The sequence below is a fragment of the Heliconius melpomene genome, chromosome 11, assembly GCF_056956725.1.
Source record: "Heliconius melpomene rosina isolate 202511_hmr_F chromosome 11, ASM5695672v1, whole genome shotgun sequence".
Taxonomy (NCBI): Eukaryota; Metazoa; Arthropoda; class Insecta; order Lepidoptera; family Nymphalidae; genus Heliconius; species Heliconius melpomene.
In genome coordinates, this window is record NC_140399.1 from 6,488,274 (window position 1) to 6,507,201 (window position 18,928).

General features: G+C 32.8%; 1 protein-coding gene across 4 annotated transcripts in view; it reads right to left on the bottom strand.

The window, feature by feature from the left end:
• Positions 1-3,583: 3,583 nt before the first annotated feature.
• Positions 3,584-18,928, bottom strand: part of LOC146534634 (uncharacterized) — a 55,797-nt gene continuing 40,452 nt past the window's right edge. The window contains exons 3-10 of one of the 4 annotated variants that reach the window (XM_085192480.1): positions 8,063-11,012; positions 7,476-7,714; positions 7,238-7,314; positions 6,781-7,144; positions 6,546-6,676; positions 6,288-6,443; positions 5,641-5,792; positions 3,584-5,414 (exon numbers count right to left, since the gene is read on the bottom strand). In XM_085192480.1, the coding sequence (XP_085048606.1) occupies positions 5,294-5,414; positions 5,641-5,792; positions 6,288-6,443; positions 6,546-6,676; positions 6,781-7,144; positions 7,238-7,314; positions 7,476-7,714; positions 8,063-11,012 (4,190 nt within the window). In that variant the 3' untranslated portion in view covers positions 3,584-5,293. Of the gene's footprint in view, positions 5,418-5,640; positions 5,793-6,287; positions 6,444-6,545; positions 6,677-6,780; positions 7,145-7,237; positions 7,315-7,475; positions 7,715-8,062; positions 11,013-18,928 lie in introns of all 4 variants that reach the window. The other 3 variants (XM_085192479.1, XM_085192478.1, XM_085192477.1) reach the window with 3 other exon arrangements.

An 18,928-nucleotide genomic window follows, 5' to 3' on the forward strand; every position in this document is an offset into this window, starting at 1 on the left:
AAGAGCAGTCAGTACTCATCAAAATGTTAGACCGATTTATTCCATACGTATGTATGTAGGAATCTGTTCAGAGCTACAATGTCACAAACAGACACACATCTGTTCCAGAGCTCATCTGTTTCAGACTTACAATGTCACAAACAGACACACACAATCATCGACGACAAATCTATAACACAAGGGATATTATAAGTTTTTTGCGTCGTTGGTTAAAAAATCATCTTCACCCTCAATAGAAAATACATCCGCAATCCACTTATAGGTTACGTTCATTGGCGAAAGTTAGTACTTGACATCGGGTGGTCCTTCAAAACGGTTGACCATTTTTTGTCAATTAAAAAAAAACTAGAAAATGGTACTTTTCAAAAGAATATAAATTTGAAAATTTTGAAAATTGAATTGAATCCTAAGATACGAAATATTTTAAAACCTAAATAAATTCAATGCCTACTTTCTTTTTATTTGCATTAATTTTGTTTTGTATTCTAATGATCTATAAATAAAACGTTTCATTTACTAAATGTGTTGATTCTGAAGAATTTCTGTAGGTTATGGCTCATTATCTCCATCCCTGATTATTATGACAAGGGTCCTCATCTCTAGAGTTATTTCGCCGCAGAGATTAATCGTGAACTCAGTATTTATTTAGTTTCTAAATGTAGAAATAAGTGTGTCTAAAATTTAATTATAAAACTTATTTGTATATTTAAACATTTTTATATATATGTTTCAAGTAATTTAAATATATAAGAAATATGTATAATTATTCAAATTCTTGATTTGGTTGACCAAACAGAGACGTTGTTTGACACTATCATTTCTCCCTCCTTCTTTATCTCGTCAACTGCTTGTAACTTCATGATGCATCTCGCATATGGCAGGGTAGGCAAAGGAGACCTGCTGTTAAGATTATCCGTTTTCATACGTTCCACTGCATGAAACTCAACGCCGCTTCGTTTTGTTATCAAAGTGGGGAAATGAAAATAATTCGTCCCCCTGAATAGGAATCGAACCCACGATAGTCGCGCTTGTAGTCAGAAACTGCTGCACGACGGGCGGCCTCAAGTACATTTTCTTCAACAATATAATTAAACTTAATTGTCATAACTTGAGATAGACTTTAAACAACAATAGTATATTATATCTGACTAGCGGCCCGCCCGCGGCTTTGCCTGCGTGAACTATTTATTATTAATTTCTGTCTCCATGAGTATCTAAGTCCTATAAGTGACGTCCATGCAAAATTTGAGACTCCTAGCATTTGTAATAACGAAGTTTCATACAAACTTTCAACCCCAAAAACAACCCCTTAGAAGTCGAATATTGCAAATTCCCGTCTTAGCGTGCACCTACATCCTATAAATAAATCCTATGCAAAATTTGAGATTCCTAGCACATGTAGTTTCTAAGATTTCGTGATGAGTGAGTGACCTTTCGATTTTATATATATAGATTAAAGAAAACTAATATTTACGTCATCAATATACGCAGTGTAAGTGTATTTTTTTTAAATATGTATCGATATTTTTATAACATTAATACTCTATAACAAAAACTTGTGTAAGCCAAAGAAATATATAAATGTAATTGTGGTCCATATCCTTTAACATACTAAAATTTTATGACATGAAATACCCAAATCACCCCGGATTTTATTGATCACAAGCTACAAACCCAAATGCGGATGAGACAGAAAGAGGATATTAAATAAATCAAAGGTATTTTATTGAAAAGATTCTCCGGGGAAATGGAATAATACTTAATTAGTATAGAATGATAAGCCTGAAGAAGAAATTTTGAAGAAGAAAATATGTAACGACAAATAAATGGTCAATGCTAATGTTTAATCTAAGTTTCGTCTAGTGAAAAAAAATTGCAAATATATAGCATACTAGCGGACGCGCGCAGCTTCGCTTGCGTATTTAGGGCTGAATTCCAAGAAACCACGAAAGATGTGTTCAATGAAATATTTTTAAGAGTCTAAATTTCAAATTTTATAAAAATCGGTGGCAATTTAATGATTTTTCCATACAAACTTTCAACCCCTTATTTGCATACTTAGAGGGAGAATTCTAGAAAACTATGAAATACGTATTCAATTAAATACTTTTAAAAATCTAAATTTCAAATTTTATAACAATCGGTGCCGATTTAATTTTTTTTCCATACAAACTTTCAACCCCTATTTCACCCCTTTAGGGTTAAAGTTTTTCAAAATCCCTTCTTAGTGGATGTCCAGATTACAAAAGCAAATATCTGTCCAAATTTTACGTTTCTACACACAGCGGTTACGGCTGTGCGTGCGTCTTACCTCAGTCAGTGAGGACAAGTCCTTTTATATATATAGATTATTGTTTTTAAGTGGTTTTTTATCATTTCTTTTGCCTTAACCTTTATACGATTAGAGAGAGAACCAATACGAGATGAGGATATTGAGAGAGAACGTAGGTTGCTGGCAGTAAGAAGCAATATGGTCGCACGCAAGTTTGCCCGTGGTTTTACCCGGGTGGTCTGTGGGCGACCTATACGCGTCGAGCCTACAACTCACTACGCGTAAAATTTAATAATGCCGTCAGATAGTTTTCAGTCAAGTCAGTACAAGAATATGTAAGAATACTTGCTGACGCACGGGTTGACGGATTCCACGCTAAAATATAATTACGAGCAAATATAATCAATATAAAGAGAGATTGGATACTAAATGGTGGTATTAGCATAGTATTTTATCTCATAAAAATTAAAAAATCAGCTTCACGCTGTATCCCGCACACAGCAGGGTAGACAGAGGGAACCTAGAGTTAGACACTTCGTTCCCAACTTGTTGCCGCATTCTGGAGACATTGCGTGTTGAGTGGCAGAACTGACGCTGCGCCGCGCCGCGAGACCAGACCGAAGAAATTTAAATATAAACGTAAAAAAATATTTCACTTCCTCGAGCGGGGATCGAAATCGTCACCGGCGTCACGACGACGGTCTCAAAAAAAATAATTTGTATATTAATATTTTTATAAGTAAACTCTTTAGAAGATTTTCTATCGGAAGCCAGGAGTAAGTGTTTAAAGAATTCACGTCGCAACGACAGTTTTCCCTGGCAAATACTTGTTCAACTATGTAGAACATTGAAGCTCGGTGTTTTGAGCTGACATAAAAAAGTTTTTCTAAGGCTTTCATTGTCTTACGAATATATGTATAATTTTACTATAAATTAACCAGTAGTAAATAAACGAGTGTTTTATAGACAGTGATATGACTAAAATTATAACATTACATTTTATACATTTGGTACAAACTTTGCTCTCTACTTTCCACCATAGGAGGAGGCATTTCAGGAGGCATTGCGTGTTAAGTGGAGGAATTCTTAATTACCTCGAATGGGGATCGAACCCACAACGCCACGACTGGCCTCAAATACATAATTATGTTCTTAATGAGCTTACTAATACTTCTTTACTTTGAACATTCAGTTTGATTTAATGTTGGCACAATAGAATCCTTCCATTTTATCAATTTTATCAATAAATTATATTATATTAATATCTTTTTTAGGAACATGTTTAAAAAGTGGAGAGTAAAACAAAACACATTTTTAAGTACTTTATATACTATATTCAGGATCTTACAAGTTTAATTTGTAACTAATTATATTAATAATTAAATTAAAAGTCTAAATGTACAAAAATGTTTATATACAAGAACTTTCATGCATATACATATCCTAGTCTAAATCTGTGGGTAAATGTTCGACATTTCAGAAATATTTAATAAATTGTGGAAAAATTTAACGACAAACGTGAAAATACACAAACACCTAAAACGATTCATGATTCACAATAATTTTAGCCTTACGCAGCTTCCCGCATTTAGCTAGGTCGGCAGAGGGAACCTTGTCTGTTCCCAATTATCCGCCGTAATCTCAACTCATTGCGTGTTCTGTGGCGTAACTCAACGCCGTGCTTAGCTTTATTACCACAGAAAATGAAAATATTAGATAACTCTTTTCAAAAAATGGGAATCGAACCCACAACCATCACGACGGCTTCAATCTATTAATATAATCATTGTATTTACAATAAATTGACAAACATTCAAGAATGAACCAAATTTGTTTCTACTTGTTATTTATTTGAATTATCTGACTTTATAAATAAATAACTTTGGAGAAACTCATTCATGAAAAAGGAAACGGAAACGGTTAAAAGAATATCATTATTTACTATAATCGATGTCGATAAAATTAAAGCTTGTTATATAAATGAGTACATCGTTTGATTACTTTGGGTGGCACGATAATGGCAGTAAGCCACCTTTAACACAGTAATCGTTGAGTATGAAATAAACATACGAATATAATAATTAATTTAAAAATAATTAATCTATAAAGAACGAAACGGAATCACCAGGCTCAATTTTTCTCCTTTGCCATTTTTGTCTTCATAAGCGAACAGCTAAAACAATTCCACTCTTAGTACCACTATAACACTTATGGTATATAAAATCTCTTTTGATAATTACGATTTTACTATCCACGCGTTACTAACTTCATCCTATAATTTGTGCCAAATTCGAATGCCACACAGACTAATTTTTACATGTAACTCTAACTCCCATACCAAAGAAAACGTATAATTTTCCATATAATATCTAGCTGAACATTTAACTTGGCACCACACTAAGGCGTTTAACGCTGACACTCTGACAATACTACGGGTTCTGAGCAAATATAGGTATGCAAAGATATCTACAGGATTCTGTATAAACTCACCTATTATCTTAGAATACGGTGAGCCTTAAACCTATCTATCTATTTACATCTCACAATCAGTCAAAGTTACTATTTTGGCAGATTATCTTAAATTTTATAATCTAAACATTAAATCTTTTGTTTATACAAGTTTAAATAATTGTTTAAATTCTTAAAATAGCCAATAAACGTATAGGCCTTGTAGACTAAGTTTAGATCTATCATTTTTATTTCAATACAATATCGAAAGCTAACAAAAATATTTGTTTGGCACTAAAATAATTTCCCCGAAATAGGCCGGTCTAGAAGCAGCTAAAATATAGATAGACCTAGAAAAATTATATAACTGTTTTAAAGTCGTATTCATGACAATGATCCAATGAGAGCTATTTCACAACCTGTTAATGGTGTAAACTGGGCCTTTTTGTTTAGAGATTGGGTCACCCAGTTTCTTATAATATCTATGAGATTCTAAATAATTAGTTACTATAATCGAGGTTTAAAGATGATATTGTCAAGGGGTTAAGTTAAAGTTATAATAATAGGAAAATTCTAGAAGTTGCTGTCGTAGTCCGAGCGGCGTCGTGAGTAGTGCGAGCGCGGGTACTCCCCCGTGTATCCGTATACTTGCGATCCTGCGCCAGTCTGGCCGTATACTTGTGAACCTCCATACCTGCTTCGAAATGTAAACAAAAATATATCTCAGTTAGTATTTAGATGATATTAAAGTAATATAAAATTAGTATAGGAAGGTATATATAGCAAAACAATAACATTATACTTAAAACTCAAGGTAAGCTATTTATTTCACTGTGCTTTTTCATTACATTAGTAAGTGCCAAATTAAAATAACATAATATCATGAAATCATACATATAAATATTATCAAATATTTTTACCCGTTTCCTGTAGTGCCATAAATTTGTGATCCTCGACCGGAGTCGGGAGTGTAGTGCTGCATGTATTTCTGCAGCTGTGGAGTCCATTCTGATCGCCATGAGTCTCCAGGATTAGGGTATGCTAGTTGTTCAATGAAAGCACTCGACATTCGCTGTAGAAAAATATATCTCTTGTGAGTTGAATTAAAAATGGCATATTTTATAATTTTAATTTATAAACCTCAAATGTTTTTTTTAACTTCGTGATCCATCCCGCACATTTAGGGTAGGCAGAAGGAACCTAGTATTAACACTGTCTAAATCGATTAAGACACTTTCGTTCCTCACTTTCTGCCTAATTCTCAAAACATTGAGTATTGAGTGGCGGAACTAAACGCCGCGATTTACTTTCGTATCCTCGAGTCGAAATCGAACCCACAATCTGTTACATTAACAGTCGTAATTGGTGCCCCTGCGCCGACTGGCTATATAATTTAAAATTATTTATTTGCATACGTAAATATTTCTTTTTCCACATAGTTTGCTAGTTAGAATTACTTATTTGCTTTAAATTATGTGCAATAAAAATATATAAATAGATAATTATGTTATGTTTTCATGCTATATGCATTATATTTGTATGATGAAAATGATTTTTTTACATGTACCTTTACCTTTCCTGAAGGTAAGTAGGGGAGATCACGCTCTTTCAGTTGGTGCATGTCATCAAATCCACCCATATGGCTTTTATCAAGTTCTCTTAACATATCTTCACTAAGAGGAATGGGCTGCTTAGTTTTTGTACTTTTTTGGCGATTTACAAGCTGAAAAAATATTTCAAATAATTAATATAAAACTTTAAAAATAGTAAAAGCTTTATAAGTAATGATAATTTAATTTTTAAAATAAAATACTTTCAAACATACCACTGTAACACCAAAAATAATGACGAATAATAAAGATGCTAAGGCTATTACAATAACAGCAATGCCCCATTGTGGTAGTAAAGACTCTTCATCTGGTTCTATAATAGTTGGTTCTTCGTGTTTTGGTACAACTGTAATTTTTATAAGTAAATTAAATTTAAAATAAAGCATTCAACATTCATTAAAATTTTCTTTTTATGAAAAACAACTGAATCGTTATTAAATATTTATTTACCAATGAATTCTGTGTATGCTGGATCCATTACAAATTTGCCTATTTCTAATTTTCCTGCAGATTTGTCAATAGTTTTCGTCATTTGTTCATTACTCTTTTTCATTCTTTCTTCATCAGGCTGGTCTCCTAGCATTACATCTGGGTCAAACGTATCTGCTTGTTGCTCCTCCATAACGGAACCAGCTCTTGCCTCATTAAGAGATTTGTGAAAAAATCGTTTTAATTGTTGTGTATCAACTCTATCTTCGACATTGTTTAGTTCAATAAAATAATCGACAAGTACAGAGCCTTGACTGAATCCGTCTATGCGAATACCTTTGTACCATTTGTTTAGTATATCAGATTTTGAGTAGACGGAATTGAGCTGTTGGTGTAAAAAATAACAACAATTATTGAAATTATTAAAATATATGTATTTACTATCTTTATTTTGCTTAATGCTATTTTATAACCTTACCTCTTCTTTTACCTCCTTAGCTAGCTTTTGCCACTCTTTCGTATGTTGATCTAAAAATTCTGGAATCCACGATACTCCTGTGGAAAGAACATGAAATTACTTATTTGGTTAAAAATTATATTGTTATTATTTAGGGTATATTATGATTTTAAAGAGCAGCGTCAGTCGCCAGTGTAATACTGGTTTTGCCACCCACTAGGCGGTTAATAAACCCTGATATTTAAAAGATATTAATTACCTGAAACAATTTTAATAGTTGCTGCTATGTCGCACTCTTGACGACATACACCAGGAGTGGTTGGTTGAGGAGGTGCTGGAGTCGTTGTTGACGTTGTAAATATTCGTCGAGTCGTTGGTTCGGTATTAAGTTCTGGTAGCGCTGAGGTGGATGTCGCGTTCCTTTGTTCTTCCAAAAGCCTTTCTATTGAAAATGGTGTAGTTGAAGGAGAAGGCCAACCAGTGAATTCAGTTGAAGCTCTGCAAATAATAAAATTATATCATAAACTTTGTACAAATAATGTCTATAGAAATTAATAAACTCTAACTATGGCATGCATAGTTATATATTCTTTGGGAATATATGAATGAAAAAGCTAGCTAGGCTCGCTCTTTGGGAAGCTAGCTGCTAGCTCTTTGGGAATGTAAGATTAAAGAAATGTTTAAAATATTTCATTGAGCAATATCTTAAACAAAAATTTATATATACACAAACTTAAAAAAACCGTAAAAAGTTAATTAAAATCTCATTAAATATAGAAGATATTTAAATAGTATATAATATGTATATAATTTTGTTTTTAGTAATTAATTCATTTCAAAAATTACCTCGTTGGCCAGCCTTTTTGAATTTTTGGAGTTACTGCTGGTGGACCTATGCTTGACTTTTGTGTAGTACTTTTTCTTGAAGACTTTCCGCCAGGCCGTGAAGGAAAGACCAATTTAAAGCCGCCAGAAGAAGCAGTAGAGGTAGGAGTTGTAGTAGTAGTCACAGTAGTAGATTGTTCGGAATGTTCAGAATTATTTAGATTGAATCCTGGTGGTAACAGATTTGATATGTCGGCAATTTTCAATTTAATTATTGGATTTTCGGCTTTATCCGATTGATTTTTATTTAAATTAAAACCTGGCGGAAGCAAGGCTGATATGTCAACAGGTTCTGCGTTTATAGGTATCTTAGGAAGTGTTTTAGTCTTTTCTGTGGTGGTTGTACTTGTTGTTGATGAAATGGGACCTGAAGTATTTAGCTTGAATCCTTTTGGCAGAAATGCAGAGATATCTAACTTTTCTACATTTTTGAAAATATTTGGCTTATTACTCTCTTCTGTCTCGTTAGTTATATCGGGCTTGTAACCAGGAGGTAAAAATTTGCTTATATCATCCTTTTGAACTTTTTTAAATATATCTTCTTGACTTCTTTCTTTCGGCCTATATTCCTTTGGAAGCAACGATTTGTCATCTAAAATAATAACTTTGTTTTTAGAACTTATACCAGAAGAACGGCCTTGTGTGATATTTATTATATTATCTTTAATTGTCGATGGTGGGGCTTGGGTAGTAGTGGTAGAAGTTGTAGTTGTAGTCGTAGTAGTAGTAGAACTAGTACGTTTATCTTTGTAAGACTGTCTTGGCTTGTATCCTGACGGTAGTAATCCTGATAGATCATCCATTACAGTTACTAGTTTTTTCTTCGGTTTAGGAGAAGTTGAAGTCATAACTCGTGGAGTAAATTTTTTGATTTGTACTGGCAATGGATCTGGTGATGATCTCTCGGTTGCAACCGAGAATTGTGTGCTTTTTAGTGTAAAAAGCTTTACAGGTTGTGGAGTAGTACTGGTTGTTGTAGAAGTGCTAGTTTGTTCGGTAGTAGATTCAGTTATCAATTCTATATTTTTATTTACTTTATTTAAGTTTCCTGATAGTACTGCACTCGAGAGTTCCGATTGTATACTGTCTAATTTATCGTTGATATTTTCAGTAGACGATGAACTATTTAAAATGTTACTAGCATCTTGCATTGGGTTTTGTGTGATATTTTCATCATCATCATCATCATCATCGTCATCATCATCAGTTAGTACTTGTTTCTTTTCTTCTTGCTCCACTGTCGGGAATGGTAAAAACCGAGCGCCTGATACACTCCTACTTGTTTGAACAGATGCAACAACAATCCAATTTTCTGTTGTGACAGGTACAGAATCATTGGTTTCATTAGAACTAGATGGTGTTACTTCAGTCTTTGGTGTCGGAGGATAAGTCACATCTGGGATAGAAATAGTTCCATTAACTACGCTTTTTGTAGTAACAACAGAAACGACTTCTTGTCCTAAAATTGACGGTGCTTCCACTGATGAGACGTCTTCTTTAGAAAATGTGAACTTTAAGCTGGGTGAGCCAGTGTCGTTGTCGTGACCTGGATCATTTTGATCTATAACAGTTGTATCAACAAATTGCTTAAAGTTATCGTCTTTGACCATTGTGTTATTAGGTTTCATCGCTAAAATCTCAAATGATTTTGTAACGTTACTTTTAATATCAACACTTTCTTTTTCTGGTTCTTCTGAAGCATCGTATTCATCGTATATGTCTGTAACTGGTTCTGCATTTGTCTTGGTAGGCTTCGGAGTAGTAGTATGTTTTACTTCAGTTTCTTCATCATCCTCATAGTATTCGACATACTCTTCTCCTTCTTCTTCTTCTGTACCTTCATGAGTATCGTCTTCATGAGTTTCATTATTATGAATAATATTTTCTGTTGTTGTAGAAGTAGAAGTAGATGTAATATTAGACCTTTGCGGTAAGGACTTAACGGACATAGCCATTACGGCAGTATCATTAGGTACATTGTCAGTATCCATGGAAGTTGCGTCTGGTTTGCTATCATCTGTTTCCGTAGTTTTATTAGATTTTATGACTTGTACATCAAAAGAATCTTGAGTATTTTTCATTAATTCTCTGAATGAACTCATATCGCTGATGTCGTCTTCAAGAAGAGGTTCTATATCTAAGAGTGATTTATATTCAGTCGAAGAAGCTTGATATATATTTGGATTATTTTTTGATGGATTAAAATGACTTTCTATATTGTATTTATTTACTGGCACATTCTGGACAGCTTTCTTTATATCTGCTGATGCAGAAAATCTTGAGTTATTTGGCTTTATGTTGACTTTCTGTCTACTTGCAAGCTTAGTAGGATTATAAGTTGTTACTTTAATATGATCAAAAAAGTCTTGATCATCATTCTCGATCTCATCATCATGAGAAATGTGTCCACTTTGTCCATTACTTTTGAGACTATTACCATCGAATGGAATATTTTTGAACCTATTATTTTGTAAGTAATCTATATCTGGATTATTTATTGTTATTTGACCTAAAAATGTTTCTGGTTTCGAAGGATCATTCTGGTAAGCTACAGAATGAATCTGTGAGGCATCAGGTCTCTTTGTAGAGGCAGGATGAACTAATTGAAAGTTGTAAGGTAATGCAGGCCTAAACCTTTGCCGCTGAGATGTAAATTCGGGTTGGTTGATATAATATTGTGGAGCAGATTGACTTCTGCCAGTTGGTAATTGAAAGGGCGACGGATTTTGATCATAATTAGGACTTGGAAATCTTAATCGTCCGTCATTATAAAGCGCTGGTTGTTGCGCAGTAGGTGTTACTCTAAAACTATCACCGTGTTCGAAAAAACTTGATGGTCGATTATTTGGATAAATAGGTGGTTGAACTTGAGCAAAGTTTCTTTCTGGTGTGTAATAGAAATCGTTCTCATCTGTAACAAAATAAAAAATATATATGTTAATTCAATGTTTAGTCAAATATATGAAAGTTAAGTTTATTATTAAGAAGATTCCAGTGATGATCTTATTATTTTTATTTTATAATTAAACTTATTTATTGTAACCACAAGCAATGTGCTCCATTAGCACTTATAATTTGGTGCCATTATATTGTCGGTAACCCACTAAGAATGAACGGAATTTATTCTAGTAATAATTACAAGCCGGTTGGTGAACAATACTAAAGATAGTTTGGAAGTGACAGAATCAAATATTTTAAGATTATGAGAGCAGTCGTGGATTGGCAGAAACTATTTCTTATATTCTTGCAGACAGCATGCTAAAATAGAGCAGCGGATGAGTTTAAATATTTATTAAACTCAAAATTCTAAATAATAGAATAAAATGGAAAAAACTTTAGTGCACACAAAAATACAGATAACAGAAAAAAAAATATATTTAATTATTCTTCTTTATGTTAGGCTTATTATGTTTCTTGTAAAATCTGCTATTTAAAAGACATTACAATATACTCGAATAATAATGTATTGACATAAGGGAAACATTGCCTTATTAGGCGCAGTTGAATGAATGTACGTTTTATATATAGTCTTTAGTTTTATAACTGTAAGTACATGAAAATATGACATAAATATTAATAAAAGTATCCATAAAAATTATATATAAAGTATATCACATTCACACATATATATAGTCAAAGTCAAATCTTCCACTTTAACCTCTCTCAGGTAAGGCCTCCTCCAAATCCAATTCTATTTATATAGTCATATTATTGTCTTAAAATATGAACAATGACTAACTACCCAGTGATCACTAAAAGCAATGCAAATTGCGGTATTTGGACTATAAACTCACTTAGCACTACAAAGCTGCGACAAATTGTACGACTATAGCAAACAGAACAATAATATAATGGATTTCACGATTTCGTTCCGTACGAATTTTCCTTTGTTAACAGACAATCTTAATTCAATTTTTTTCCATAATAAAGTTTTCCATTATTTTTCTTTTGAATGAAGGTTGATTATTATGTTTACAATTACTATAGCAATTTAAGGAAGGGAATGTTAATTATTTTATTTGCATGCATATTACATAAATGCATGAATAATATATAGTAATATGTTTAGTAATAAGTAATTTTCACACATTCCACGCATTGTGAATAAATAAATATTACTTTAAGTGTTAAAGTTTAAGATATTTCGTCGTTTCTTGTTTTTTGGACATTTTTAGAAACACTGCTTGGTGGACAATCAATGTATTTTTCACTCTTTCATTATTTCCGTATATACCACAAGATAGGCATATTAATTGTGTGCCAGAAATGACAATAATTAAATATAAGGACTTCCTCGACGATCCTCTTCTTCCCCTTCCCCTTCCCGGATCCCCTTCCTGATTATACAAACATAGCTTCACGCTTTATCCCTAGCGGGGTAGTCAGAGAGAATGGAGCGCCAAAAGTACGGTCTCTACATGTACCTCTTTCGCCTCGTCCACTGTCATTAACCTCTTCATACATGCCCTCCGGGAGGTCCTCATCATAGTATTCAAATATCTGTAAGCTGTACTATATAGGTAAATTTATGTACAAATGAACTATCAACGTACAACTACACAAATTATTTAATAAATCTATATAATATTTAAAATAATTATGATATATTCTGGGAGGATATCTTGTCTGTCACTTGTCTTAGTTGAGCACGTAATATCAAAGTTACACACATGTGGTTCCCTTGCTTTGATGTCTATTGTGGTTTTCCCTTCAAATCAAACTAGAACCGTCAACAACGCGATGGTTTTATACCTATAAAATAACTTCGCGTATGATGCTATATATCTGCTCAATTACGTTTTTTTTATTTTTAGGAAGTAGGCAGAGGGAACCTAGGAACCTAGTATTAAGATGCTTTATTCCCATTTTGTGTTCAATGTTAGAACTCGTCGCCTCTGTCCACCAAACCAATCAAACCCCATCACTAAAAACCGCATCAAAATCAAACCAGACGTTTTTTATACAAACACACACACACACAAAAACGCACACACAAACAAACATCATCTCACCCCAAACGCATACCATCTCTTTTACAGTAGGTAAAAAATGGAATGCTATTTTAGTATGACAATTATGATAGTAGTACTATTCATTGTGAGAGCGTGATCTCGACCTAAAACGCTTACTAGTGCTCTCAGTAAGCACAACTTAAACGTTCATCGTTGGAGTTTGACCTGCTAAAGAGTTAAGTTGAAGCTATTTTTTTTTAAAGTAAATATTTCATATTCACGTGTAATTTTAAATAAAAAATACGTGTAGGTTGGTGTAGAGTGTAGTAATTAATAAATGATAGATGCGGAATATTAATATTGATTCTTTGAATATTTGGTTTTTATCTTTTTTATTATTTATTTTTCCATTCTATTATATTTAAAATGGTAAAGGTAGAAGAAAGAACACCGTGAGATGGAAAATTAGCAGTAAATATAATTGTTAGAGAGGACAAATATTATATACTTATTAATGTTAGTGGTGTTTCAAATATAAAAAAAATAAATCATATCAATCAATCACGGTGTATCCTGCACAGGGTAGGCAGAGGACACCTAGTGTTAAAACACTTCGTTTACCATTTACCGCCGAATTCTCGAAGCATTGCATATTGAATGCCGAACTCAACGCCGAGCTTTATCTCAAAACCAGAATAAAGCAATAAAAATATAAATTTACATAGATATTTCATTTCTTCGAGTTGGGATCGAACCCACAACCAGTCACACACTTGTGCCCCTGCACCACGAGTGTCCTCTGAGTGACAGTTGAATAATCCTATATATGTCCTCATACTCTTTGTACACCTTACAAGAAATCCACAATTTTTCAAAGGAGTAATTCATTTTGCATTATCTTGAGTAGATACGGAAACAATGTATTACGTGTTCGTGTTATTTCCTGAGAGCGATACAAACAGACGTGATAAAACTGCTCTCAAGACTAACAGATTGCATTACCTTGAAATTGTTGTGATTGCATTTTGATTCCTATATATTGTGACGTAAGAGCTAAATACGAAAGTTATAATATATTAAAGGGACTCTTCTGCCTATTGTTGGCGTGTAGAAATAATAAAGCGATTTACATGCTATGAATATTCATAAAATAGATATGGCATAAACATATTTTAGTAACATGGTTCGGGATTGTTGTATAATTAAATGATTATTTAAGATAAGTGAATCGGGAATGGTCTGACTCTATTTTTTTCTTTTTTTAATGGAAAAAGGACAAGGCAAACGAGCGTTGGGGTCACCTGATGGTGATCACCGCCGCCCACGATCCCGTGCAGCACCAGAGGAGCTACAGGTGCGTTGCTGGCCTTTATATTATATAATAGAATCATTTCCTACAGTGATATTAATAGTAATAATAGGGGAGAGCGGGGCCAAAAGTTCCGATTTTTTTTTAACCTCAAATATTGCTACGAATACTTGATTTTAGTATTTACTAGCGACCCTCTTGCGGCTTCGCCCGCTTTTACTACTGGATTATTCATATAATGTAGGTTTGCAAAGCACTAAGATAATGTGAAAATTAATTAAACCCTAATGCAACCCGCATTTTCGTAGTTTCAATAAGGATTTTCCAATTGTTTTACACAGCAAGGATTTTTTAGTAGGTACCGTAATTTTATATCTGTGATACTAATCTTTTCAAGTACTTATTAAAATATATTTAAATTACTATTTTTAGATAGTTAAATGACATTAAATAATACATTCAACTCGAATTATCCAATACGTGCAAACGCATCTAAACCTTCGTTGCTATAAAGGCAGGCGGGTTTTTTTTTTTCGAGCTTGTGGTTAATGCTGAAGAGGGTATTCTGTCCCTGATGAAAAGCAAGCACTACGTGGCTGCCTGTGACGAAAATTAAATAGAATGTATCGGCCGGGAACTGAACCCGGGCTGCCCGCGTGGCAGGCGAGCATTCTACCACTGGACCACCGATGCGTGTAAGGCAGGCGGGCGCGGCGCACTCGCTTGTATAAGCATAACGTCGCGAGGCGCGTTTCGCAGCAAGGATTTTTTGATTATTGTAACAACTTCTAAAGTACTTATTAAAATGAAAAACAGAAAAGACAGTTTTGATCTACATTAAATGGCCAACGTAACTAATTTACTTATTTATATGCTGAGAGTAAGGGATAAGTGAAACTTGACTCGATACAGTTGATGTGTGAACGGCGTGATGTGTCAATAATTAAATGCGTTTTTCTCTAAAACTATTCGCAATTTCGAAATAGTTTAAAAAGCAAACTTTATCTTCGTTTAACGTAGAAATTTAATAAAGTATTTTAAAGGATAAAGATTAATACCATTATGGAAAAATATCCCTCACAATAAAAAATATATTGAAATTACTATTTTTAGACAGAAATATGATCACTACACGTTATTCTTAAAAGATACGAATATGCCATCGCGGACTTTTTTGTAGATCTTATTAAGAGGAACAATACTCCAGTACATTTTTTTCATATAGTATTTAACATTAAAGCAGCGCATGCGCCAAAGTGTCTCAGCGGGTAGGACTTTATACACATTTATCGTATTTATGTTAATTTACATAAGAATGTACAAATAATAAACTATATATAAACCTTCCCTGAGAAATACTCGACCTAATGGTGAAAACCGCATCCAAATCCGTTGGGTGGTTTAGAAGAAGAAGAGTTAGAAAGTTCAGACAGACACAAAAAGCGACTTTGTTTTATAAGATATAGGATACAATATAATCAAATTAAACTTACATATCTAGACTTGCAATTAAAACAGTAATTTGGGGTATTCTTTGTAAGACTTTTTTATTATGAATTTTTTTATGACTGAAGTCGGAAAGTAACAACTTACCCCGACTTGGGGCAAGTTGTTAACAGACCGGGGTAAATTGTTACCATATTTTTAAAGCTATTATTTGCAAAATAAAAAACAATAAATAATCGAAAAAAGCCTGTTTATTTAAGAAATAATCAACAGTATCGTAATAATTACCAGGCGCAAAAACAAATCTTTTTTAACCGACTTCTGTAAGAAAAGAAGATTATCAATTCGACTGTTTCTTTTTTTTATGTATGTTACTTCATAACTTTTGATTAGGTGAACCGATTTTGATGATTTTTTTTTTATTTGAAAGGTAGTGCTTCCCGTGTGGGAACCAATTTTTTTTTGGTCTATTTTTGACAATTTTGTCTATGAGAAAATCACATAAGTATTAAATTTGTATTGGTACGTGTGCGACAAAATGACGAATAACTCAATATCACGCCAACCGATTCTAATGATTCTTTTCTTATACACTTCAAGGATAGTTTGATAAAAGTTTAGTTAGGTTCTGATTATAAAATCCGGTCAAAATTGAGAAAATTTGTTTTTATTTTGGTAAATATTGCTTATACTGGAATAGTTACAAGGGAAAACTTTGTTAAAATTATTGTCAGAAGTAAGATTCCCCATCGTTGCATTTCTTTTCAACCAACCTTAAAAAAAGAAGTTTTCATTTTCAACCGACTTCAAAAAAAGAGAGGTTCCCAATTCGCCCGAATATTTTTTATGTATTTTCTTGTTAATATACCCAAATGTTAGTTTCCACAAAAATAATACCTAATTGAGTCAAGTTTTACATATCACAACAGATGCCACTCGTTAACAACCACTACCACCACAACCAACACTCGTTTAAGAAGTATCCTTTTAAGGTTACTTATCACTTAAAATCGTGAAAGAATTAATTTTGAACAAAAAAAAACCGAGCCGAAAAACAACGGAAGTAAAAAGTAAAAGATAATTTTACATAAAATAAAACTTATTTTGATTTTGTTAAACCAAAATAATAAACAAAAAATTTATACCTTTAGGTTTTTGCACTTAATATGTATATGTAATTCTTTGGTAACAGTTTTTATCTTATTCCTGCAATCTTTGAGAACTACATCCGCTGCTTTTTGCATCAACTCATATGGCATATAACCTCGAGTTGATTTCCGAGCATAAGTCCGCATGTTACTAAATTGCAATATTTTTTAGTATGAAAAATTACAATATTTACATCCCATTATTGGTACAAATGAATTGGCGAAAGTTTTTCGTCACAACAATAGGTCACAACATGCCCCAAACAAAGGGAACATCTAGCCCCAAAAACACGTGTTGAAAAAAAATTAAATACAAATAAGATATAGAAAACATAAATAATTTACAAATAGTGTTCCGAAATAGTAGGTAATATAATGTAAAAAAAACACTAACATACTCGAGGCTAATCGTTAAAATTTGTGAGATAGACCAAAAATATGAAATGCAAAAATATTTACAAACGTGCACCAACGACACCCGTGTGCTATTCCATTGGTTTCGGATGCCACTGGATTGTTCAATATGCTGGCCATGGGTGCGCTATCACATTGCATTTCACTATATGTTTACTAAATATTCCTATCACTTTTCTCCGCGAAATTATTTCCATCGGAACAACTTACCTCGGTAACTTTTAGCCCCGCTCTCCCCTAATTATTTATATGTTATTTTATGCACTACTAGCTATTTTTTTTATTTCCACATTATAGAAATATTACGGATTAGTTCGCAAATTTTACTTTAATAGATAGAAATAACAATTTTTATAATAGTATAAATAGGAACGTAAGTTTATTTAGTATGGTTATATTCCAAAATTACTCAATCGATTATCACTAAACTTTGTTCACATTTTTTTAGAGGTATTATGAAAGACCATAGGTTAGATACTTTTTATTTAAAAAAAAATAAGCGAGCAAAATAATAAAGCCGCATTTGAATCTCTAGTATTTTAATATACAAACATTTCTTGGACTAGAAACTAAAACTCATTCATTATCATGAAACTATTAATTTAAAGTAAAAATATGTTTAATTTAGGTCATTCTCTATATATAGGCAACGTTGGTTAAGCAACGGAATTGATGTAAGTTACTTATTTATACTTGAAGAAAATGTATTTAGAATCCTTGGCACGAAAATTTTGTGATAGTTGTCTTGTCTAAAAACTGGAAACTAAAGTTTTTTGGGCGCGGCGGCCTAAATGTAAATCATTAGAATTTATTCGTATATTATATTTTAAACGTAGGATAAATACTAGGTTAAATTAGATAAGGTATTTAATTATTGCGTACTTCATATATATTCATAGAATATACTTTTATTAAATTAGTGAATCAATTTTACATTTTTAAATATAAATTATAGATTATTAAGAAATCAATTTAGACTGTTTTAGTTTAAGCAAAATTAATAAATAAATATTGTAGAGTTTTAATTTTATATTAAACTCTCCGCGTACAATTCGAATCCCTAATTATCACTGGTATTTACTTACATCCAAAAATAACGAAACATAAAAGCATCGAAGCATTCCGCACACAGCAAGCAGCGAAACTAGTGCTACGACACTTTGTTCCCCTCTTTCTAGACCCGAATTTTCAAGACAACCCATACAGGGTTAGAAAAAAAGTATATATTTCAAATTATACTTTTTATCTCCACTATTAATTAGGGAGAAGTACACCTCAAAGCGCTGCTGAAGAGCTGAAGATCGAGCTCAGTGGCGTGTCATTGGAGAGGCTTATGTCCAGCAGTGGACGAGGACAGGCTGATGATGACATCTCAAAGATCCTGTCTCATACTGTATTATGACATTACATCGTACATTTCTTTAAAAAACCGATATCTCAGCATCGCTCGCGTTATAAGAACAAAAAATTACGTAACTTATCTCAATCAAACCTGACAGCTCTTACGATCTTTCCTTTGTTTTCGACTATTGTTCAATGGAGGTGTATATTTTGTAAT